The following is a 25,922-nucleotide window of genomic DNA, read 5'->3' on the forward strand; positions in this document are numbered from 1 at the left end:
TTTCCAAGCACAATGTCTTGAGTAAGAGTCAGATTGGATTCCTACCAAACCACCGCACCACCGACCACATTCACACGCTACACACGTTAGTCAACCAGCACGTTCATCAAAAGGTTTTGTTGATTTAAAAAAAAGCATTTGATTCCATTTGGCATAATGGTCTATATTATAAAATTCTACAATCCGGCATTGGGGGTGAAATGTATGACACTATCAAATCTATTATTAATCTATTAGTATTCGGACAACAGGTGCGGAGTTAAACTTGGCAATAAAAGAACAGAATTCTTCACTCAAGGGCATGGAGTGAGACAGGGCTGCAGTTTGAGTCCAACTCTGTTCAACTTTTACATGAATGAGTTAGCAGTGCTACTGGAACAATCTGCAACACCCGGTCTTACTCTAAATAATTCTGAAGTAAAATTTCTTCTCTATGCAGATGATCTGGACCTGCTGTCACCTACTGCACAAGGGCTACAGCAGCACCTGGACCTGCTGGAGAACTACTGTCAGAACTGGGCCCTGACAGTCAATTTGAAAAATATTAAAATTATGATCTTCCAGGAAAAAAAAGCCAGATTACAGGAAACCAGATACACATTCACTTTGGAAAACACTGCAATAGAACACACCCTACACTACGACTACCTCGGTCTTAAAATCAGTGCTTCAGGGGGGTTTGGTCTGGCAGTGAATGCACTAAAAGAGAAAGCTAGAAGAGCATTCTATGCTGTTAAGGGCAAATTTACCAACATAGACATTCCTGTAACAATTTGGTGTAAAATCTTTGATAGTATTAGTATGCCTGTTGCTCTGTATGGATGTGAGGTTTGGGGTCCACCCTGTCTGACTGATTACTCTAGATGGGACAAATACCCCATTGAATTGCTGCATGCAGAATTCTGTAGAAACAATTGTAGTTCATGCCGAACTAGGCAGATACCCCCTAATTATACATATTGAAAAACGATCAGAAATATAATCTGGCAGAATATCTCTACACTGTAAGAGATCCAAAACAGAGACGGATCCTCACCAAATGCAGACTCAGTGATCACAGTCTGGCCATAGAAGGAAGAATGAGTCTGTGCTCACTGTGACACTGGTGATGTCTCTCAAACCTCATGCCACAGTTGTCCAGTTCAGCAGGAACAGATCAAATGCAGGTGTTACTGGGGGAGGACAATCATGCATCAGTTGCAGCTAAATTCATTTTTGAAGTGCACACACTCAGAAACCAATCACTGCCTTAATGTACTTAATGTATTATTATTATTTTATGTTCATAATGTCTTGTTAAATGCTTATTTTATTTTATATTGTATAGTGTATAGTGTTATTGTAGTTTTTATTTTATTTTATTCATTACCTGGCACCTTATTTTAATTCTGTTTTTATTGTTATTTGTTACTGTTTTATTATTATCATTATTATTTATTTTGTCATTATCCGTTTTGTGTATTAATGCTTTGACAATATTGTATGTAAAAACAATCACGCTAATTAAGTACTTTTAAATTGAAAATTGAAATTGAGAGAGAGAGAGAGAGAGAGAGAGAGAGAGAGAGAGCAAGAGAGAGAGAGAGAGAGAGCGAGAGAGAGCGAGAGAGAGAGTGAGAGAGAGAGAGCGAGAGAGCGTGAGAGCGTGAGAGAGAGAGAGAGAGAGAGAGAGAGAGAGAGAGAGAGAGAGAGAGAGAGAGAGAGAGAGCAAGAGAGAGAGAGAGCGAGAGAGCGTGACAGAGAGAGAGCGTGAGAGAGAGAGAGCGAGAGAGAGCGTGAGAGAGAGAGAGAGAGAGAGAGAGAGCGAGAGAGAGCGTGAGAGAGAGAGAGAGAGAGAGAGAGAGAGAGAGAGCGAGAGAGCGTGAGAGAGAGAGAAAGAGAGAGAGAGAGAAAGAAAGAGAGAGAGAGAGAGAGAGAAAGAGAGAAAGAAAAAAAGAGAGAGAGAGAGAGAGAGAGAGAGAGAGAGAGACCTATACAAGTGTTCAGTGTTGAAACGCAGGCCTGCCCGTTCATACTCAAACACTTTCACTCACGTCAGGATATACAGTATAATCGGTCAGGCACCGGGAAGCCGTTAGTCCACTGTAACGGTTTATTTTGTTCGTCTCCGGTTCGGTATCGTCGGGTTTCTGTTGGATCTGTAGTGTCTGGCTAGCGAGCACACAGCTAACCGCAGCTAGCCGGATAAATCTCATTTTGCTCGGCCTCAAGAGCCCTTTACACACACAGAATGGCACTAAAACGAATTCACAAGGTAAATATTTCATTTAATGTTCAAACTTATAAACTGAGGACCCAAATCCTCTGGGCTTTAAGTTTGACATGAAAGGAAGCTAGCTGGGTTAACATGTTAGCGAATGCTACAGGCTTGGTTAAGGATGTTTGGTATCTTTTTTTATTACTTGTTATATTAACATTAGTTTATATTTATTTGTTTTGATATTTCTTATTGTTTTTTTATGTTGTTTTTTAAACCATCTGCCAACATTGTTGTTTAATATCTACCTATCTGTCTATCTTCATAAAGAGAGGCATCACATTGGAAAAACATAGTTAGTAGTTCAAGTTCAAATCATTGTACATTTCCAATATAATATCCTCATATTAGTTATGGGTTCAGAAAGGAGGAAATACTGGATAAAAAATGAAAAGGTGAGGATTTTATATGACTGACTCTTCTGTGAGTCAGGCATTCAGATATTAAAGCAGAGCCTTGTGTGAGTGAGACTTCTCATGCTGTAACTCACTGTGTTGATTCAGATGAATAATATTTATGAATCATCTCCACAGCTACAGACCAGACTGCTTACACAAACTGGTTTAAATCCTATGGGCAGATAAGGTTAGCTTTATCTCTTATGGATGGCAGTATCCCTAGTTTTACTTTTTCTTCTTTTTCTTCTTTCCTGTGTCTGTCTGTCTCTCCATTTTTTGTAAACACAAGAACTTGCATCATTGATGGATGTTCTTCCTGGAAAGCTACTACGAGTACTCGATACTCTAGTTTGAAATATCTGGCTTGAACCAGTGTGAAGTAGTGTTGCACAATAGTCGTTGAACTTGACGACAGGGTGGTTTTTGCAGAGTTTGATTGCTTTTTTGATTTGGACTGACACTGCCTAGGCTAATTCTTAGTTTGTACCAATTTTCTGTGGCGTTACGACATTTTTAATCAGTATTGAGGGTTTATGTGTTGTTTAATAGGGAAATGTGAAGTATGGCAGCAACTGTAAGTTGAGCTGAGATCTTCAGAACAGCACATGCCAGGTGGGCACTAGGGCTTGGGTGATATGGACCAAAAGACGCAGTGGGAGCGGGGTTGCACGGAAAGTGTGAGAGAGGAGAGATGCAAACACAGCACGGCTTTACGAAAGAAATGGGTTATGTAACGCAACATCAAACTATATCGATATAAACGGTATTGTCTCATCCTGTATCTCGTTTGAAAATATATTGATATACATATACCTTAAAAAGTTGATATACCGCCCAGCCCTATTGGGCACACAGACCTCTGGTTTAAAATGCCATTCATGTATCTCTCAAGTGATAGTAGAGCTGGTTTATTCCCTACACCCTCATTTGAAGTAAGCAGGCATAAAAATAGCTGCCACTGTAGTGCTGATGTTCACACTGGCCTATATTGGTTGGCTGAATTGGTGACATACATTAAGTCTCGCAAAGGCCTTCTCCACCAACATCGGCCACGATGCTTTGATTAAGGATGACGGAGAATGAAATTAGCACTCTCACTTACCAAACCACTCATAAATTGGTTACTTATTAAATTTTGTGTTGATCTGGCATTACTCGGCCATATAAAAATGAGCTGAAACACTTTTTACAAATTCAATAATTTATGACTGTGGTGACTTATCAGTGCCAACCTGAGATTGTTGTTCTCATTTGGGTTGTATGGTTAGTTCCTTATTTATACTGATTTATTTCCTTATTATTAGTATCAGAGATAGATCTAAGTGATTCTTTGTTTTAATTTGTGTTGTTATTAAGCTGACACTAATCCATATAGTTTGACCTCTGATTTACAGCTGTGCTCAAAAGTTTGCATACCCTGGCAGAAAATGTGACATTTTGGCATTGATTTTGAAACTATGACTGATCATGCAAAAAAACTGTCTTTTATTTAAGGATAGTGATCATATGAAGCCATTTATCATCACATAGTTGTTTGGCTCCTTTTAAAATCATAATGATAACAGAAATCAACTCAAATGGCCCTGATCAAAAGTTTACATACCCTTGAATGTTTGGCCTTGTTACAGACACACAAGGTGACACACACTGGTTTAAAGGGCAAGTAAAGGTTAATTTCCCACACCTATGGCTTTTTAAATTGCAATTAGTGTCTGTGTATAAATAGTCAATGAGCTTGTTAGCTCTCACGTGGATGCACTGAGCAGGCTAGATACTGAGCCATGGGGAGCAGAAAAGAACTGTCAAAAGACCTGCGTAACAAGGTAATGGAACTTTATAAAGATGGAAAAGGATATAAAAAGATATCCAAAGCCTTGAAAATGCCAGTCAGTACTGGTCAATCACTTATTAAGAAGTGGAAAATTCGGGGATCTCTTGATACCAAGCCAAGGTCAGGTAGACCAAGAAAGATTTCAGCCACAACTGCCAGAAGAATTGTTCGGGATACAAAGAAAAACCCACAGGTAACCTCAGGAGAAATACAGGCTGCTCTGGAAAAAGACGGTGTGGTTGTTTCAAGGAACATTTTCACTAGTTAAAATGCTAATTATTGATATTAGCAATGGAATTACATGTGGAAATGCTAATGTTTGTTTACCATTAGTGATTAGGTTTACACTATAAAAATGTTAATTCTTGATATTGAAAATGATGTAATTTCTTGTGAAAAATGCTTATTCTTATCTGAAAATGGATTTCAGATATCGTTAAATTTAGGAGCGAAAGGCTCTCGTACAAGTTACAATCACATTATAGATATCTGAAATTGACATTGCCACTAGTGAATATTGACTCTCTATTAACAATGTAATTATTGATATAAAAGATTATTCTTTTTACTAGTAAGTACTTGGCCTAAATGTGAAATTGGGCTATAATTGAAATTATATCTTTAATTGCATTTTGAAAAGGAGTGCATTACAGATCGTTGTGACCTAGTGAAAATGTAGTTACATATCAGAAATGAGCATTTTCACTAGTACTAATTCCATTGCTGGTTTCATAAATTTTTACTAGTGAAACTTGCATTATAGATATCTATAATTCATATCCTGCAAATGATTATAAGTAGGGGTGTAACGATCCATCAATCTGGATTGATGCATCGATCAATTAACCAACGATGCGATGTCATCGATGCAACACGTAAAGATCAATGTATATTTTAAGATGCACCTTTATTTTAACGATCTAATGCTAGCCACATCCGAATGCATTTCCGTCATGCGACACAGCAACCTTATGACATTCAGCTTGCTTTACAAGTACTTAATACAGTGTTTCCCACAGGATTTTGTGAGACTGTGGTGGGTGGACCTTGGACCCTCTAGGGGGGTCCAGGGGCATGCTTCCCCATAAGAAAATTTTGTACATTTTAAAGTTAAATGCATCAATCTGGTGCACTTTGAGAGCAAAATTAAGAGGCTAGATCTATGAAGAACTTTGTGCTCTTGTAAATAATTTTGTGCTCTAGTAGTAATTTAATCTTAAACACTTTGGTTGTATAGATATGAATAGTAATGATACGGCAAAAAAGTCACACCCACAAAGCATAAACGAAACTGAGTTTAACACAGTTCACAAATGGTCAAAACACAAAATTGAATAGAGCATACATTTGAGCCAGGTCTCGACATTAATCATTGTCATGTGCTTGTCCTCCTGATAACTAAATGTACTTGTCATTTACTTGTCCGAGTAAAAAAAGTATGAAGGTGTTTTAGTGCCACATAAAAAAAAATTAAAATGTAAACATTTTGTGAATAAAGTCATAATATTTTGAGAATAAAGTCATAGCATTATGAGAATAAAGTGGTAATATTACGAGAATAAAGCCAAAATTACGAGAATAAAGTCGAAGCATTACGAGAATAAAGTCGTAGCATTATGAGATTAAAGTTGGAATATTTTGAGAATAAAGTCAAAATTACCAGAAACAGCATGTAATTATCACAACGATAGAACGAAGAGCCAGCAGCTTCATCGGTGCAAGAAATGGATGTAGATGATTTAGTTAAATGAAAATAATATGGACATACTGACAAACATGGAAGGTGTTTGTAACCTTGTCGAGGTGCCGAAATGAATGAACTATTACAGAATTTAATTACAGAAATGATGACTTTAGTAAGATGGGGTTTCAAATGTGTTCTCAGCTTCATAGAGATTAATGAAAGTGACACAAAAAATGCATGTAACATGAATGTATGCAACGTGCATCATTATGGGGCTCTCACGTAGCCTAAAGTTTTGTTTCTTTGGCTGGGACCTGAACAGATTCACAAAGAACAGGATTAAAATGACGGACATCAGTAGGCTTATCTACAGACACAAAGACACACGCTTGAAGAAACACACTTCATTATATTTTGAAGAACAGACGGCAGAAAAGCCATCGATGCATGTCTCTACGCTGTTTGTTCAGAGGAGTGCAGAGGGAGTGTGTTTCCTGGAACACACGTAAAGTGGCAGGTTCACTTTATATAGCAGATGTGTATACAGTTGAAGTCAGAAGTTTACATACACCTTAGCAAAATACATTTAAACTCAGTTTTTTCAAGTCCTGACATTTAATCGTAGAAAACATTCCCTGTCTTAGGTCAGTTAGGATCACTACTTTATTTTAAGAATGTGAAATGTCAGAATAATAGTAGAGAGAATTATTTATTTCAGCTTTTATTTCTTTCATCACATTCCCAGTGGGTCAGAAGTTTACATACACTTTGATAGTATTTGGTAGCATTGCCTTTATATTGTTTAACTTGGGTCAAACATTTTGGGTAGCCTTCCACAAGCTTCTTGAGTCAGGTTTGTAGGCGTCCTTGCTCAGATACACTTTTTCAGTTCTGCCCACAAATTTTCTATTGGGTTGAGGTCAGTGCTTTGTGATAGCCACTCTGATATCTTGACTTTGATGTCCTTAAGCCATTTTGCCACAACTTTGGAGGTATGCTTGGGGTCATTGTCCATTTGGAAGACCCATTTGCGACAGAGCTTTAACATCCTGGCTGATGTCTTGAGTTATTACTTCAATATATCCACATAATTTTCCTTCCTCATGATGCCATCTATTTTGTGAAGTGCACCAGTACCTCCTGCAACAAAGCACCCCCACAACTTGATGCTGCCACCCCCATGCTTCACGGGATGGTGTTCTTTGGCTTGCAAGCCTCACCCTTTTTCCTTCAAACATAACAATGGTCATTATGGATAAACATTTAGATTTTTGTTTCATTAGACCAGAGGACATTTCTCCAAAAAGTAAGATCTTTGTCCCCATGTGCACTTGCAAACTGTAGTCTGGCTTTTTTATGGCGGTTTTGGAGCAGTGGCTTCTTCCTTACTGAGCAGCCTTTCAGGTTAAGTTTTACTGTGGATATAGATACTTGTCTACCTGTTTCCTCCAGCATCTTCATAAGGTCCTTTGCTGTTTTTCTGGGATTGATTTGCACTTTTTCGCACCAAATTATGATCATCTATAGGAGACAGAATGTGTCTCCTTCCTGAGTGGTATGATGGCTGCGTGGTCCCATGGTGTTTATACTTAAGTACTATTGTTTGTACAGATGAACATGGTACCTTAAGGCATTAGAAAATTGCTACCAAGGATGAACCAGACTTGTGGAGGTCCACAATGTTTTTTCTGAGGTCTTGGCTGATTTCTTTTGATTTTCCCATGATATCAAGCAAGAGTTTGAAGGTAGGCCTTAAAATACATCCACAGGTGGTACTCCTCTTCAGTACACCTCCTATCAGAAGCTAATTGTCTAAAGGCTTGATATCATTTTCTGGAATTTTCCAAGCTGCTTAAAGACACAGTTAACTTAGAGTATGTAAACTTCTGACCCACTGGAATTGTGATATAGTCAATTAAAAGTGAAACTGTCTGTCTGTAAACAATTGTTTGAAAAATGCACAAAGTAGATGTCCTAAAAGACTTGCCAAAACTATAGTTTGCTAATATGAAATCTGTGGAGTGTTTAACAAATGAGTTTTAATGACTTAAACCTAAGTGTATGTAAACTTATGACTTCAACTGTACAACCTAAACAAGATCATCTTGAACTTAAAAAGTATTTATATTTTAATTATCCGTATCATTATTATGTTTACATTTATAATTGTCTTCGGATCTTAATCTGAATTAGTAATTTTCCACAGATTGGAGACGGATACTTGCGTGATGGCAAAAGGAAGGGTGCTTATATTGACCTTTTCATTATTCTTATAGCTTTTTCGTTTAATTTGAAGAGCAATTTGAATTTAGATATGTCTTTTTAAGTTTTTTGTGTTTCAATATATTAATTAAAATTTTATAGCAAATTCAATAAAGCAAAAAAAAAATTCACTGACCCTTGGTAGAGGGGTCGACGATGTAATCGGATATAGCGATATTTTTTAAGGCAATTATCGCAAAAATATTTTTTACATATCAAGTAATATTCTTTCACTTGCCCCTTCAAAAATCCACTTGTCCCAGACAAGCGTTAATGTCGAGCCATGTGAGCCATCAAAGAAATGAAGCAAAAGTGGTTAACTTGCTCCTCAGATGCTGAAAATAGTTACGTTATCTAATTTTCTTTTATCTTGCATAGTTTTGTTCATGGTTTTCAAGTATAAATGCATGTATCAAGTGACATTATTTTTGTTGATGTCAACAACAAAGACATTCTTTTCTCCCTTTTTTTTTTTTTTTTTTTTTTATATAAAGTTGATGAGCATATTTATTTATATGACCCCATTATATGTATCATCCAGTTTACTTCCTAGTATCAAACATCATTCTAACAGAACATATATTACACAGGAGGAAAACTTTATTTAGAATTTGTCCGAAAGTCTTGGAGGTCCAGACTTTAAAGCCCTTTATGTATTTGCTCTTGTATTTACAGTGTAATGACATATAAGCACAGACAGGCATAAGACCATGATGGCATTATAATGTTGGGGCTGCCTGTTTGAGAGGTTTGACTTCCTCCATAGCAATTTAAACTAGAACAATTCTCACTAGAATTCAAATGGCCATTGATGCGCGGCAAGCGCGCGCGCCAGTGAGCAGATCATTGGCGCAAGTTGTTTCTTTACACTCGCGCGAAAAACAAGCTTTAATCAAACTGCAAAAATATCGCGTTGCAGATGAGAAGCCTTTTGCATGTTTCAAGCGGTGAATGCAAGATTATCATTAAATTTGCCTCAGCAGTCCTAAATTTCACTTAGGTGGCCAGCAAAAAAATTAAAATGGGAGAACCATAGCATGTTCTTTCCCAGCTGTCCCCGACCCAGTCTGAATAGACCTGCGACCCACCAGTTGAGAAACACTGTTCTAAACAGTGCTGATGAGGGAAAGAGAAAACACCTGCCTTGCTGCACCAACATCAATTACAAGACTTTTCACATACTCGCATCAACACACTTACTAACATTTATCACAGTAAACTGTAACAGAATTTTTTAATACAACCGTGGAAGATGCAGCCAAGAAAAAACAATGAGAGCACATACTTTCCGGTCATGTGTATGTAAGTATTTTGGATTGAAAGACTGGCTTGACTGTTGTCACTGTAGTGTTAACCTCATTCCAGAAAGCAATGAGCTGTCATCAAGTGATTGATGATCACTTGTGATTGTATGACTTTATTTTTCTGTATTAACTGAAGTACCTTATTTTGTTGTGGATATCCCAATGTGGACACTGGATTTGCACATTTCAGAGAGCTCAATAACATATTCAAATTATATTTTGGTTGCATTTTTGACATAATAAATCTAACATGTGTAAAACATGCACATAATATCATAATATCGATCGCAGGCCCCTGAATCGTATCAAATCAAAATCGTATCATGGCAGACTTTGAGGTATCAGCAAACATCGGATCGCTCGCTAAGAGAATCGATACAAGATCATATCGTGGTGAAACTGGTGATTTACATCCCTAATTATAAGTCGAAAGGGCTTGTGATGGTGTGAGGGCTAAGAGAGTTCAGATTCCCATGGAACAAAACTGATTTTTTTGGAATGCCCAATGTGCTTTTTAAGTCCTTGTGGTCACGTAGTGATTCGCCTCAATCCAGGTGGTGGAGGACGAATCCCAGCTGCATCCGCGTCTGAGACCATCAACCCACGCATCTTATCACGTGGCTTGTTGAGCGCATTGCCACGGAGACATAGCGTTTGTGAAGGCTTCAGGCCATCCACCGCGGCAACCACGCTCAACTCACCACATGCCCCACCGAGAACTAACCACATTATAGTGACCACAAGGAGTTTACCCCATGTGACTCTACTCTCTCTAGCAACCGGGCCAATTTGGATTCGAACTAGCGAACTCCAGGGGTGGTAGACAGCGTCTTTTACCACTGAGCTAACTGACACTTCTTATTAGTTATATTCTTCAAACACTAAGCTCCTAACGCTATGGTTTTACATTTTTACCCATAATCACTTCTCAGGTCTGTGGTTTGTGTAAATCTCATAATATACAGTATGTGCTTATCAGCCTTTTGTAGGTTCAAAGAAGATCAATATGTCATAAATATTGTCTGCTAAACAGTCTTCTTAGTGTTTGTTTTGATGTTTCAACCATAGACACCCTCATCATCAAAGAAACCTCTGAACTCTTCTTCCTGTCGGCGCTCATGCTCACACACACAAGCATGCACTGCCAGAAGGTTGCCTGCACTCCACATCGGTGAATTCTCAGAAACATGCGCTATTTTCTGAGAAGTGGTTTAGATAAGCCTAGTCACAGTGTACCACTGTATTTTCCAGTATAGAGAAAGATCTAGAATGGTAGTTATTTCCTTGTTATCGTAATGTCAGGGTGTGGCAGAAATCATTGGATGGGTTTATTATTGCCAGTGTTCTTTGTTATTACCTGAACCAGTGCATGGGACACGTAAACGCTTTGGCTGAATAGTCAGGTGAGATAGCAGGTCAGCCTTTGTTCTAGTGCTGATATAAGGGGTCAGGTGTTGCAAACCAGTTCCTCGTACACCTGCTTAAACCAACTCAGTAGCACACTGCAGTGAAACCAACTTACCTGTAAACAACCGAGGCAATTAAATGCTAGAAAAAGAGATCTTGAATAAAACCGTGCCAGCTTGGCTGATTAGCAGAAGTGTTAGCGCTCTCACGTGGCAGTTTAAAATCTACCAGAATCCTTGTGAATGGATGATAAACATTTTCAATTTAATATTTTCAAATTCAGTAGTGAATTTGTATTCAGTATTGAGAAAAACGTGTTTCAGCAATGTAGTTTAGACTATAGGCTATTATGTATATATTGGAGTCATACCTTGTTCTCTATATTGGCATTGGCCATTGAAAACCCCATATCAGTTGACCACTAATTAGCTGAAAAACATTTGGAACAGACTGAGTCTGTACACCTACAGTGTCATAAGAAGATGCAAATCACAACACTCTTTGGAAAGAGTGAAACAACTCCTTCGATTGTTTGCTGAACATTCTGGTGTGACTTTCAGGTGACTGTGAGGACACCAAAGAACATTTTGCTCAAATAGCTCTGATGCTTTTTCTTTCTAAAGTTACATTATATGAAGAAGGCAGTCTTGTCATTTCCTGCCTGTGTTTTTTCCTGAGTTTTGAAAGCTGTTCTTTTCTTTCTCTCTCTCTCTCTCTTCATCAGTGAGAATGAGAGCAGACTGTGAAATTAAGGATAATCTGTCCACTTTTCCTCTCTAATCCTGATGACACATTAGGGTCTGATCTCATTGTTCTTCAGAATCCATAGTTTGGGCCTCCGGGACGGAAGAGCTGTCTAGTTGTGTCAAAGGCCTCATCATCAAATCATGATCAAAGACTTATTTGTTTTTAGCCATTTAAACCTGAATATTGATTAGGATTGTTTTACTTAAACAACATTATAACAGATCGCTCATCCAGCACAAAAGTCTTGCACTATATAAAATAATATTAATCCATGTGGCATCTGTAAACAAATTATGCTAGAGCTCTTCTCAGAACTAACTACAGTGTTGCCATTTTTGCTATTACTGTAACCAACTGGACCAAAGTTCATTTTAGTGGATGTATGAAGTCAGTTATTCTCAAGTTCACACACGGGTCCTAGCAGGTGGAGTTCATTACTAGGGATGTGCCCGAAGCTGAATAGCTTATTTGGAAAGGCATGAATAATGACTTAAAAACGAATAACAAATTCATCCAAATAATATAAACAATATTCGTATGACTGATTATCCAAGAGGCACAAGGATAAAGCGGCATTTTAAATACACATATACAAAATTACAATGAGTATAAAGTGTAAACATTATGAATGAAAATGCACACGTTGTGATTTCAGATCGGATGGCTGCGGTCTCAACTCCGTTTGCGGTCTCTGTTAATTGTTCACGTCTGGAGCTTGTCAAGTGTAACATTAACTAAGATACGACATCATGTACACTTTCCACTTCTTGCAATGTCTGTTAATGTATCACACGATTCACACGTGATTCTCATGTATATATTTATAGCCTAAACCTGAGTGCAGTGTTAAAATTCCTGACCTGAAATGATGATTTCACGTAAGAGCTCGTCTATCCATCTCTTAAAGTTGACCACATTTATATCCACATCAGCGATTAAGAAAATTGGTTTAGACTTTATTCCGAAAAAAAAAAAAAAAGTTTAAATGTTCCATATAGTATTCATCTATTAGGAATATTCCTCCTTATGTAAAACGAAGAAACTGAAACATGCTCCGTCTTTTTATTTTTCTCCTCTGTGATACCTCTGGTGAGGCGCTAGATACATTTTACATTATTATTATTATTATTATTATTATTATTATTATTATTTAACTAAATAATGGTGTCCTATCGTAAAAATTCCTGACAGACTTATGGGACTTTCACCTGTTTGTAGGCTATATTGATTTTATTTTAATATCTTTTAATGTTTGAATTTGTATTTATTATTCACTGCAAAATGTGTGCTTGACACCTCCTGCCTCCAGAATAATGTTGTTATACATGCACAGACAAACAAAAATTCTGTTTCATACAGATATTAATATCAGAAATACTAGGAGAAACCACAGTGAACAATATATTCCACAGTTAATGTAGCCAACAAATTCAGCTTCATCTGGTAAGGAAAAAGAATAAAAGGATATATATATATATATATATATATATATATATATATATATATATATATATATATATATATATATATATATATATATTATTATGAAAAGGCATATACAAGGCATATTTTATTAATAAAAACTATAAATGTAAGAGTAACGTTTAAAAATGGGCATTTCATTGAGTTTTGATGCACTTCCGGTTTAAGCCCCACCCTCTCCCAGTTCTATCTGAAAGACAGAAACAGATAATTTTGCTGCATACCCCTATTCATTACATTGAAGCTAGGGATGAGCACGAGTACTCGGGTACTCGGACGTGGCAGGAATGATCGATCATAAAAGCGATGATCGATGGTGATCACGCATGATGTGACTTTTCACTTAATTCGAAATTGCTGAGCAGACTTTCAGGTTAAGTTTTATTGTGGATATAGATACTTGTCTACCTGTTTCCTCCAGCATCTTCACAAGGTCCTTTGCTGTTTTTCTGGGATTGATTTGCACTTTTCGCACCAAACTACGATCATCCAAATTACCTGACATCTAAACACACAAACAAAGAGGGAGCTTATTTTTAATTTTGAGATTGATTACGTTGTGATTTTAGGGGTACATTGATTATCAGAAACGTCTCATAGCAACCAAACTGATACGATGCTGCAATGCTATCGTTACAATAATCAAAAGAGAGTGTAATTAACAGTGTTTTGAACACCTGTCTCTGCTAAACGTTTGCTAAACACATTTTATCATCATTTCATGTAAGAATTTTGACTCGTTAATGGATATTATTTAATAAAAGTGAATGTTTGTCACTGACTGTAAACCACCCTGCGTGAAGTAACACGCCCCTGCATCTCAACGAAATGGGAGTTGAAGATTTCTGCAGGAGTTTCCAAGTTAGATGTCCAATATAAAGTGTCATTCCGTTGCACTTTCCCCAGTTGAAAGGTGGAAATTTGGACTCTCCGAGTTGAATGGAACGCTTCATGAATCACTATACAGAGCATCGCGGCTTTCCTTACGAGCGAACATTTTGGGACACACACACACACACACCAGGCGCGTGTGGCAGTGGACTCAACGCGCTGAAGCAACGCATATACAGCAGGCGAGTGTTTCAAACAGCTAGACAGAGCTAGACAGAGCGCAGCTAAATGGAACGCAATGCAGCGTCTTCAAACTGAACTTCAATTTAACACGCATATTAAAAACGCAATGGTTATGGCGTCTCCTGTTATTTGAAAATAGACGGTTCAGGCAGTCACTAAAAAAACTGGTGCGTGCTTACTAAGATTACTACAGTAACCTGAAGGAAGAACAGACAGATGTGTGTTGGGCACATTCTTTCAGAGTTGGACAGCGAATATTCACATAATGATAAAATATGATGCATTATATTTAAAATCTTTTTGTACATTTTGTAACGTATTGTTTTATAACAGCCTATAATAATGAATAGACGATACACTGGAACAACAAGGCACAATGCAGCAGCTATAGATGTTTGTCAGACATGTTATTATATATACAGTTATGAACATGTAATCGCCCCTCGAGTAGTCGACAGGTACTCGAGTAATTAGTCTGAGTACTCGAGTAGACAAAATTACCAAAATGCCCATCCCAAGTTGAAGCAGTACTTAAAATACATTTACTCTCATCCTCATGCAATGTTAATGAACTTCTTTCTTCTGCTGAACACAAACAAAGATTTTTAGAAGAATATTTCAGCTCTGTTGGTCCATACAATGCAAATGAATGGTGACCAAAATTTTGAAGCTCTAAAAGGCAGCATAAAAGTAATCCATAAGACTCCAGTGGTTTAATCCATGTCTTCAGAAGCGATATGATAGGTGTAGGTGAGAAACAGATCAATATTTAAGTAATTTTTACTATAAATTCTCCTCCTTGCCCAGTAGGTGGTGATATGCACAAAGAATGTGAATTGTCAAAAACAAAAGAAGAATGTGAACGGGAAAGCGGAGATTGATTATAAAAAAGACTTAAATATTGATCTGTTTCTCACTCACAACTATCATATCTCTTCTGAAGACATGGGTTAAACCACGGAGTTGTACATATTGCTTTTATGCTGCCTTTATGTGCTTTGTGGAGCTTCAAAATTTGGGTACCCATTCACTTGGATTGTATGGCCCTACAGAGCTGAGATATTCTTCTGAAAATCTTTGTTTGTGTTCAGCAGAAGAAATAAAATCATACACATCTGGGACGGAATGAGGGTGAGTATATGATGAGAGAATTTTCATTTTTGGGTGAACTGTTTGGATAGCATTTGTGGCCTAATGTTGATTTACCAAAAACAATTATTTTGACTCGTCCCTCCTTTTCTTAAAAAAAGCAATAAGCTGGGTGACAGTGAGGCACCAACAATGGAAGTAAATGGGGCCAATAATTATTCTGTTAAAACTTGAGTATTAGGCCTATTTAAGCTGTAAAGTTGCTTAGGCTAAATCATCATTTTTACAGTTGTTTCAGGGAAGTTGTATTCCTTTAACAACCAGAACATGTCCAAATACTTTTAGTCTTAAAGCTGATGTCATTTCTGCGCAACTAGTGCCACCAAATAGAATTGTAAAAATAAACAATGTTTGCAAAACCACTTTCTGAATACGCCCCTCGTCTGTTGTTGTTCGAACTGTCAGATAGTCCCGCCTCCAACTCGCGCCACTGGCTGAGTAACGTTGTTGGGGCGGGTCTAAGCGGGTCACTCTAAACAAACACAGGAATCTGATAGTGCCACAGAGATAAAGCGTTTACAGTTTTCAAGAAAATGAACCTCTTTTGTGTGAAATATTTAACTTGAAATATTGGGTATATTTGTTTAGGGTAAATATTGCTTGTGATATCTGTAAAATAAATGGCACTTTGATATGTTGTTATTTAATGCAATGACATTCATGCATTATTAAGTGGGGCTTAAGGGTCCAAATACATTGTGGGGCCTCTGTAAAATGTGTATTCCACCCATCCTGATGGCACAAGACCCTTGTTGTATAATGACAATTAAAAGGATAGAACCAAATCTGCACAAATCGCATTATGAGCCAGCTGTCCCACTTCATCAACACTCACCTTGATGGCTAAGCATTTGCAGCCTTTTAAGCACAGTAGCAAGTTTTTGCATGGTAGTTATTTATGGGGAATTTCAAGGAAGTTCCAAACAACTTTTGTACTTGTATCATAAACTGCTTCAACCAGAATCATTCTTTTCTTAAGTGCTTAATGCATGTAGCTTATTAATAAACCATTATGCTATTTGTACAATAAAAAAGACATCATGGCACAAACAAAGAGTTTGTGTGGTTTTGAAAAGGCAATGGAATGGAATGAGAAATTGTAATGGATGAAAGATAACATGGCTAAGGGGAAAGCACTGTTCTGAAATTGAAAATGGCAGGTACCGATACATCTCTCTCTGTTTGTTTAGGAACTGACTGATCTGGGCAGAGACCCCCCAGCACAGTGCTCAGCAGGGCCAGTTGGAGATGACTGTGAGTTACTTCACTCTTCATTTTCACTACCCATCTCTTCATGGGTACATGATTAAACACATCACTTAGTTCACCAAGATGAGACATTTCTTGCTCTTTATTTGCAGTGTTTCATTGGCAAGCGACAATTATGGGACCTGTAAGTGGATATACGTGCTTCATTTCCATACGCATGTACACAGACTTAATTGTTTACAAGTTATTATAACAGCATTATCTGATCTCTGTGGTTTGGTCTTTTTTCTTACAGAATGACAGTCCGTATCAAGGCGGTGTGTTTTTCTTGACCATTCATTTTCCTACAGACTACCCTTTCAAACCACCTAAGGCAAGAATCATTCACAATTTAAAAGCAACCTACAGGTTTATTCTTCAGGAGGAACTGTCACAGATTAATGGCATTTTGCTTTGCTGGCATTTGAACTCGGTGGAAATGGATAGAATTAGGTGGAATTGAAATGTGTGTGTGGTCTGATTGGCTGTTTTGCCCTCTCTTGCAGGTTGCATTCACCACAAGAATTTATCACCCAAATATTAACAGTAATGGCAGCATCTGTTTGGATATTCTAAGGTCGCAGTGGTCTCCTGCTTTAACTATCTCTAAAGGTGAGCTGGCCAAAAAAATTAGAACGAACCATTGACCTACCTTAATAGAACAACTTTTCTCTCTTGGGTATTTCTTCTTAGATTTTAAAAATCCTTTTGTGTGTTTTCTACTATATAAAGTCTTGTTGTTTATACCATGTGCCAACCTGTGTGCTTTCTCTTCTTTATGATGCAGTTCTATTGTCCATCTGCTCACTCTTATGTGACCCAAACCCAGATGATCCATTAGTGCCAGAGATAGCACGTATCTATAAAACAGACAATGAAAAGTAAGTACATTTGTGTGCGTTAAGCTTCTTTTGTTTTTCAAAAGCTAATCGAGCGCATCAGTTTGGTTCCGGAAGTAAAATTCCCATTTATTTTTTTCAACTGGGGAATTGATTTTTAACTATAACTTAACTATAACTATAAAGCTTTTCAGACAGACTGACAGTGAGCCCAGTGGTTCTTGCTCAATCGTATATGCTTCTGTTGAAGCTATCAGTCTGCGTAATTACAACTTGAATGAAAAAAATTTTATTAGCGGAATTCCTGGTGTACAACTACACCACCTGAGGAGAGATCCACCAATCAGAGAATCGCAGCAAACAAAGTGCACCAAAAGAGCTTTGCAACAACCGCCCACTGACACACTGAGAATGACGCAATCAAGTCCCCCTGCACCCTCAAACTACTTATATATTTGTATATATCTGAATATTTTGCCGCGGATCCTTATAATGTTTAGTCTCCCAAAATTTAAGGTCACAAAAAGTCTTAAATATCTTAAATTATACAACAAAAGTCTTAATTACCATTTAAAGAGGTCTTAAATTTGGAGCGGATTGACAGGAATCATGATACGACCTTATGTGATAATCAAACTTAAATAAATGCATGCGCTGCGTCCTTCAAAGAGAAAACGTGACTGTTGTATTTTCTCCAATTACGTGCGGGCTTGTGAGTGTTTCCAGCTGTTGCAGAGCAGTTCACAATCATTAGGCCATATTGGAAATGTATGTCCTCTGTGAATTTCAGCCTTTAAAGTTAAAAGTTCTGCGCTATGAGTCAAATATTTTTTTCTTTTTTTCCTCCTTGTTTATTGGTGTTTTGGTTGCACCATAAACTGCATCTGGAATTTAATTACATTTGGACTGTTGTAGCCTCTGTCTGACCCTCCCCATCACAGGAAGGAAAGAGTAAGAACATTTTATATAGGCTACTAATTAAAAAAATATATTTGCAGATTAATTGCCGTTCTTTCAGCATATTATCATATCAGCAAAATCCAACATTGGTCGACCTCTAATTTGTATTTATTTATATAACAGTACATAAACCAATATTAATGTGATATGAGTATTTTGAACTTTTTTTAAATTGTGATTTTAGTGGGTTTGTTTTGGTATGGGGATACAGTATTAATTTGATCTGTTCAGGTCTTGAGAAAGGTCTTAAAAAGCCTTAAATTTGATTTTAAAAACTCTGCAACAACCCTGAACAAGCGCTATAATGGTACTGTCACTTTAAGAGTTTAACGCGCATCTTACAGACTTGCACTGGTGTTGCTGTTCTTTATTAATGAGAGAGGTCCTTTTTTTTAGCGCATCCATAGGCGGAGCATGTGTTACGCTGGGGAAGGGAATAGCCGCTGGAAGTAGAGGTGCTGAGGGTGCTGCAGCACCCCCTGTCGGCGTTCCAGCCCACCCTGTTAAGAGCTGTCAAAATAAAAAATTAATGTTATTTGAAAACCGTCGTATTCTGTGTTAATCTCTTTAACAAAAGTAATGACGATTCTATTTAGGGGTACTTTTAATCAATGATAATAAATACAACAAGAAAAAACGTAAGAAGCATTCAAATTCTTTAAAAAATGTTCTTAAAAATCCTCGTAAAAAACATCTTAAAGTTAGGATAACCTCACAGTTGTCTTAAATCCTATCATTCCATCATGTTGAGTCCAACACACTCTCATGGCAAAATTGTCAGGATTCGTACGACTTTTCTAAATTTGGCTAATTCGTATGATATCGTGCGACTGCACTCGTTTGAATCCTTACGACTTTCACTACAGCTAATGATGTCGCTGGACATCGCTTCTGTCATACACAACAGCTTCCTATCATGTTTACACACTCTACTGTTTGGTTAAGTTTAGATAAGGGGTTTGGGTAAGAGCATAATATTAATAAGTATGTCCTTAAAACCTCATGCGCTGAACTCGCGCTTACTTCCGCATTACACATCCGGGAATTTGCACGTGATGAAGTCATACGAGTTTATGCGAACAACATCGTGCGAGACCATTCGAAATAGCCAACTCGGAAATTATGTACAAATTTTCATGAGATCGGGCTGTAGAAATGTGATTTTAGACCAAAACACATTTTTTACTTATTTTTATTTTCAGCTTGTAAACCATGTAAATGTTATCACCAAGCTTCTTAATGTGGTGACCAATCATGCTGATTCAAATGGATGCGCTGCATATTGCGCTCTCGCTCTGCAATCTTTACAGTTCATAGAAATATAATAATTGTAACATTACATCCACATCTCTATCGGAGCTGGCCACAGCGGAGACAGCCTCCGCCACCCTTTCCCATTTACCAGCCTCTTACTTTCCGACGTGATATTATTCCCGAGCTTCCTAAGGAGAATTTTTCCTTGCAGCAATTCCCTCAACAAGAACCTCTTGTCTACTGAAGTATTTGTTTCTATTCTTCCATGTCAAATTAAAAGTTAATTAAATGGTTACCAGCAAGTAAATTATCCTATGACGGGTAGTGTCGTTAAACTAACACATCTCACGCACTTTACATAAAAAAAAAAAATTATTATTGCGAGGTGCTTGCTACTTAAAGTTTCATAGATACATTTATTGTTATGATTTACCAGTGTTGAAGTACTGAATTTGTTGTAAGCTATTAGACAAGGCAACTCCATGAGCAGGCTAGTATGATCACACAATGTCAAAGCCTGTCTTTTTGTGGGGTCTGGGTAGCTCAGTGGTAAAAGACGCTGGCTACCACCCCTGGAGTTCGCTAGTATGCTAGTTTGAATCCAGGGCATGCTGAGTGACTCCAGCCAGGTCTCCTAAGCAACCAAATTGGCCCGGTTGCTAGGGAGGGTAGAGTCACATGCGGTAACCTCCTCGTGGTTGCTATAATGTGGTTAGTTCTCGGTGGGGCGTGTGGTGAGTTGAGCGTGGTTGCTGCGGTGGATGACGTGAAGCCTCCACACGTGCTATGTCTCCGTGGAAACCCGCTCATCAAGCCATGTGATAAGATGCGTGGGTTGGCGGTCTCAGACGCGGAGGCAGCTGGGATTCATCCTCCGCCACCCAGATTGAGGCGAATCACTACGCGACCACGAGGACTTAAAAGCGCATTGGGAATTGGGCATTCCAAATTGGGTGAAAAAAAAAAAAACCTGTCTTTTTATTCTTAAGAAAAAAAAAATTAAGATGTTCTTCAAAATATTTGTGAACTTCTTAAAAAAATAAAAATAAATCAAGAATTGCACTTCGAAGCATTCTTACAAATGTCTTATCATTTATCCTAAGAACTTTCGTAATTTTTTTTTTTTTCTTAACATTTTCGTGAATCTGGTGTTATGGATCAACTGGGGATCATGTGTACTGGGGATGTGCATGTGAATAATTTGATTTGCCTTTTCAGCAGATTCATTTAAGGTGAATTGTCAAGGAGCAAAGAAAGGACGTTTTGCACATTATTAAAAATGTTGGTATCATTATTAAACAGTTTTTTCATCGATGTCTGTTGTAATGAATTTGACACCGTTTAAGAGCGATTTTAACATGATTTCATTGGACATTGTAAGACATTGGTTTGAATGGGAAATGGTGATTACACTTGTTGAATTCTTTTATTTGCAACACTAAAGCATCATATGCTGTTATGTGTCAATAATATACTTTCAGTTGCTTTTATTTTTTTATAATGAATAATGGCTTGATTAACAAATAGTTTGAGTAACTTTCTCCAACAAAGTGAATGAGTAATTATAGATGGGACACTTGTCCAGTGATAAGTCATACTGGCAGTGAACATAGTGACCCAGGCTCAAATCCCGATCAGTCAGGACAAATTTGAAGCTTTGCTGCAGATTATGATGTATTTTTAACAGGTCTATTGAAAACAATTTTGTTAATCACATACACAGACACAATTTATTATATTGTTTTAAATAGTTTAATCAAAATTGCAACTGAATCTGACAGCCAGTAATTACAGTATACTCTAATGAATTTTCTAAGAAGGGTTGAATGACTGAGGAAAAAAAAAAATGTGAACTACATTTTCTAAAGTTTACAGGCTTTTTAAAATTGTCAAACTATTTTAAGATTTAATCTTAAGATTTTGCCTAACAAAAAAATCATTATGTTTCTGAAGAACTTTCTCATGCTTTCTCGGAGTACCATTTATTCTTACCCATTGGTCAATTTGGCCTTTGTACTTGCTCTCCACCAAAAAATATTGCACTGTTCTGAAAGGTCATCTTTTGGCAGTGTCATGGGTAGTCAAACATATGACACTGACATGCAAAGAGCCTTTGAAAAGTAAAGATGCTATTATAAAAATTTAAATAAAAAATGCATGTACTCACTGGAATTGAACCCAGGTTTGCATGCTTGGTTAGCAAACACACTACCCCTAGACCAACAGACCTTCTATGTAAATGGTAACAATTGTTTTATCAACTTTATCAAGCAATTTTTATTTTTATAGATAAATGAAAGTAATTTAAGAGTATAGGCCTATTGTTGACACATATAAACTATGATGCTTTAGTGTTGCAAATAAAAGACTTCCACATGTAATTTAATGCTCTGACAAGTGTAATCCTCAGTTCCCATTCAAACCAATGTCCCACGTTAACATGAGCAACCACGTTACCCTATGAAATCATGTTAAAATCGCTCTTAAACTGTGTCAAAATCATTAGAACAGACATCGATCATACAAAGCGGGTTAATAATGATACCAAAATAAATTTTTATGATGTGGAAAACGCCTTTTCTTTGCTCCTTGGCAATTCACATTGAACGAATCTGCTGAAAACGCAATTAAAATTATTTACGAGCACACGAACATCCCCATTTGATCCATAACACCAGCCCCTGTTATATGAATTATCTATCATTATTTATTAATATTATTCACTTACCCTGATGCCATCCCAGATGTGTATGACTGTCTTTCTTTAGCAGAACACAAATAAAGATTTTTAGAAGATAGAGCTCTGTCAGGTCCTTATAATTCAAGTAAACGGGTGCCAGCACTTTGATGGTCCAAAGGTCACATTTAGGCAGCATAAAAGTAACCCATACGACTCTAGTCGATCAATGAATGTCTTCAGAAGCTAATCGATATGTTTGTGTGAGAAACAAGTCGATAATTAAAACGTTTTTAACTTTAAATCGGCGCTTCTGTCCAGGGCTCTGATGCTGTTTGAAATGGCCGAACTCTCACGTGACAGTCGTTCTTCTGTTGATGTTCAGCTTCCGAATTCTCATGTGAACTCGCCAATGCGCTTGCGTCACGTGACAGCTACATGATGCGTCAACTGCTGGTGGGAAGTGTTTTTTTTTTTTCCTCCCCTTTTCTCCCCAATTTGGAATGCCCAATTCCCAATGCGCTCTAAGTCCTCATGGTGGCGTAGTGACTCGCCTCAATCCGGGTGGCGGAGGACGAATCTCAGATGCCTCCGCGTCTGAGACCATCAATCCGCACATCTTATCACGTGGCTTGTTGAGCACGTTACCGCAGAGACCTAGCGCATGTGGAGGCTTCACGCTATTCTCCGCGGCATCCACCACAACTCACCACACGCCCCACCGAGAGCGAGAACCACATTATGGCGACCACGAGGAGGTTACCCCATGTGACTCTACCCTCGCTAGCAACCGGGCCAATTTGGTTGCTTAGGGGACCTGGCTGGAGCCACTCAGCATGCCCTGGATTCGAACTCGCGACTCCAGGGGTGGTAGTCAGCATCAATACTCGCTGATCTATCCAGGCCCCAGGAAGCGCTTTTTAAAAGTTAATGTTTTAATTATCTACGTGAGTGCGGGAGCTCATCTCTCAAGCACCTATTAGCAAAACAAGGTGATTTTCCAGGTATTCCAGTACTTCAATTTCTAAAAGCTAAATTCAGGCACTTTAAAGCACTTCAAGGACCTTGTCTGAACTCTGTAAACAGTGTAGAGGTAAAGTGCAGTAGGGGTAAAATCAAGCGATATAGAGATTATGATGTTTGACGGGACATTTCATGTATGATCACATGGACTCGATATGGTTCATTTTTTTTTGGTTCGTGATAAATCAATTCTATATATCGTCCCATCCCTAGGAAAAATACTTACAAACCAAGATATCTAAAAAAATCTGTATTCTAATACAAACATGTTTGCTCAAAACTGTCATAATAATTGTTCTGAGGGAAGTTTATGTGGTGTGAGTTGAATTGTTAGTTAGTTTGATGTCTTCTCTCAGGTATAATAAACTGTGCATGTGTTTGTTTAATAGGTGCCTGGGTATTTAGTGTATTTGTTTGTTACTAACTGTGATAAAGGCCAACCAGTGTACCCGATTACATGCCCAAAAGACTACCTGACAAATACAGTGTAGTGTTTCCTATTTTGAAATCAAGCACAATTCTCACAAATACCATCCAGCTGTGATCCAGTTGTGTTTTCAAACATCATTAGTGTCATTTCAACTTTTTCAAATCTTGCATACAACAATCAGATCTAAATTTGAATGCTTTGAAAGAGGTAAACGGTTTAGACGGCTTTTACTCACTTCTAAGTAAACAGCAGAGGTAATGTTTAAATTGCAGTGAGTGTTAGAGAGGATGCCACTGTGTTTAACCTTGAGCTGTTTCTGCACTCTGTGTGTTTGTGTTGGCTTGAGTAGAGTTGGCAGACAGTCCGCTTACCCAGCATGTGTGACGATGCCTCTGCAATAGCATTTGCGCCAGTGACACTTCATTTCTCTCTTTCTTTTTCATACAGGTACAACAGAATAGCTCGGGAATGGACTCAAAAGTACGCCATGTGATACCAGAGGAAAATCAGACCAATCTGCAGTTTAGCTGGGGAAAAAAAAAGTGTTTTGTTTTTTTTGTTTTTGTTTTTTTTGTCTCCTAACTGAATTTACAGTTCAGTATGTATTTAGACCAATTCGGTTCTGCTTGGTTATTATGCCCCCTTTCAATATTCATTCACATGCTGTAAAAAAGACCACAAAAATGATCAAATATCACCAACATTTTGTACAGAAAAAAGCTCGTGTTAAAGAAGCATGTTTTAACTATGAGCCCAGACATTTTTTATTGTTCTAAGAAAAAGAATTACTAAGGTGAAACCATCGGCCGCTTGTAACTCACGCCACTGGCTAGAGGTGCTATGTAAGAAAATAAATCCAACGGCTCTGCAGGTGCCAACATACCTCAAAAAGACAATCTGTTGCTGGGTTGGCCTTCATGTTTTTTATATGCTTTTACAATAGCAATGAGAACTATGGTCTGTGAAATATATTCTTGCTTATAACTGACTGTTTCTTACCAAATCAGTCACATCATTGTATCAGCAGTTACAAAAATATATATTTTGCATGTTAATGGAACAATTAAAGTAATTGGTCTGTGGTCTGCCAAAAATTAATATCCGCAGACGATGTTAAGCGAATACACGTCCACATTTAGAGTCTGACAACTTATTTTGTTACTCCTTTTCTCTCCTCCTTTTGATGCTTTTAGAACAGGGAGCTATTAGTTCATCTATCCTCCTAAACACTGTTCTCTCATTGCACTGAATATGATTGAAAGCTCTTGGTGGATGACCGATCAACTAATAGCTCTACTAGCTGTTGATTTTGTTTGCTCAATAAAGTTGCTAAACTATCATTTGGTGTCTTTCTGCAAGATTTACATCTTGACAAGTAAATCTTCAAAATGATTTTCATAAAATTCGCCCTTTAATTGCATAATCGCACTTCCCTACCAGCAGTCATCAGTTGTGTGTTCAGTATCTGGCACATAAATCTGGTACAGTAACACAAGGCGAATGGATAAAATTTGATTCTGTAGTTGTTTGACCCATGTAACATGCATCACCTCTTGCACCCAGCTGAGAACTCTCAACAACTGCTGGACTATTATTAGTTCTTTGAAGGAGGGACCCTGTCTGTGAGTGGCATAGCAGCTGTGTATCACCCTCGCCTTTTCAAAATGCCTCACATAGCCAGAGGTGTCATGTGTAATGACTTTCTCATTGATAAATATGTGGACAGTTGTAGAAAAGTACCTATTTTCAACAAACAGCTATTTAGATCTGAAGTTTCAATGCTCTAAAAAAAAGCAAAAAAAAATTCAAGTTAAGACTACTGAAGTAGTCAAATATTTTATGAACATGAGTGAATATCATGAAAACAGGTCCATCTCCATATTTTCACTCTAAATT

The 25,922-nt window shown here is 37.6% G+C and overlaps 1 protein-coding gene across 1 annotated transcript; it reads left to right on the forward strand.

Annotated features, from left to right (window-relative positions):
• Positions 1–1,858: 1,858 nt before the first annotated feature.
• On the forward strand, positions 1,859–25,366 carry LOC127417622 (ubiquitin-conjugating enzyme E2 D2-like). Its single transcript, XM_051657669.1, has 7 exons — positions 1,859–2,254; positions 16,786–16,849; positions 16,957–16,988; positions 17,100–17,177; positions 17,350–17,455; positions 17,631–17,724; positions 24,474–25,366. Exons 1-7 carry the CDS (start codon positions 2,231–2,233, stop codon positions 24,517–24,519), a joined length of 444 nt encoding a protein of 147 aa, XP_051513629.1. The 5' UTR covers positions 1,859–2,230; the 3' UTR covers positions 24,520–25,366.
• The last annotated feature ends 556 nt before the right edge of the window (positions 25,367–25,922 follow it).

This window comes from Myxocyprinus asiaticus, chromosome 27 (genome assembly GCF_019703515.2).
Source record: "Myxocyprinus asiaticus isolate MX2 ecotype Aquarium Trade chromosome 27, UBuf_Myxa_2, whole genome shotgun sequence".
In the NCBI taxonomy this organism is placed as follows: Eukaryota; Metazoa; Chordata; class Actinopteri; order Cypriniformes; family Catostomidae; genus Myxocyprinus; species Myxocyprinus asiaticus.

Bases quoted from the DNA above. Each gene is read 5' to 3' on its own strand.
- LOC127417622 (XM_051657669.1), top strand. From the start codon at position 2,231: ATGGCACTAAAACGAATTCACAAG. The intron at 16,850-16,956 runs GTGAGTTACTTC...CTTTATTTGCAG, and splicing joins AGGGCCAGTTGGAGATGACT to TGTTTCATTGGCAAGCGACA. The intron at 16,989-17,099 runs GTAAGTGGATAT...TTTTTCTTACAG, and splicing joins AAGCGACAATTATGGGACCT to AATGACAGTCCGTATCAAGG.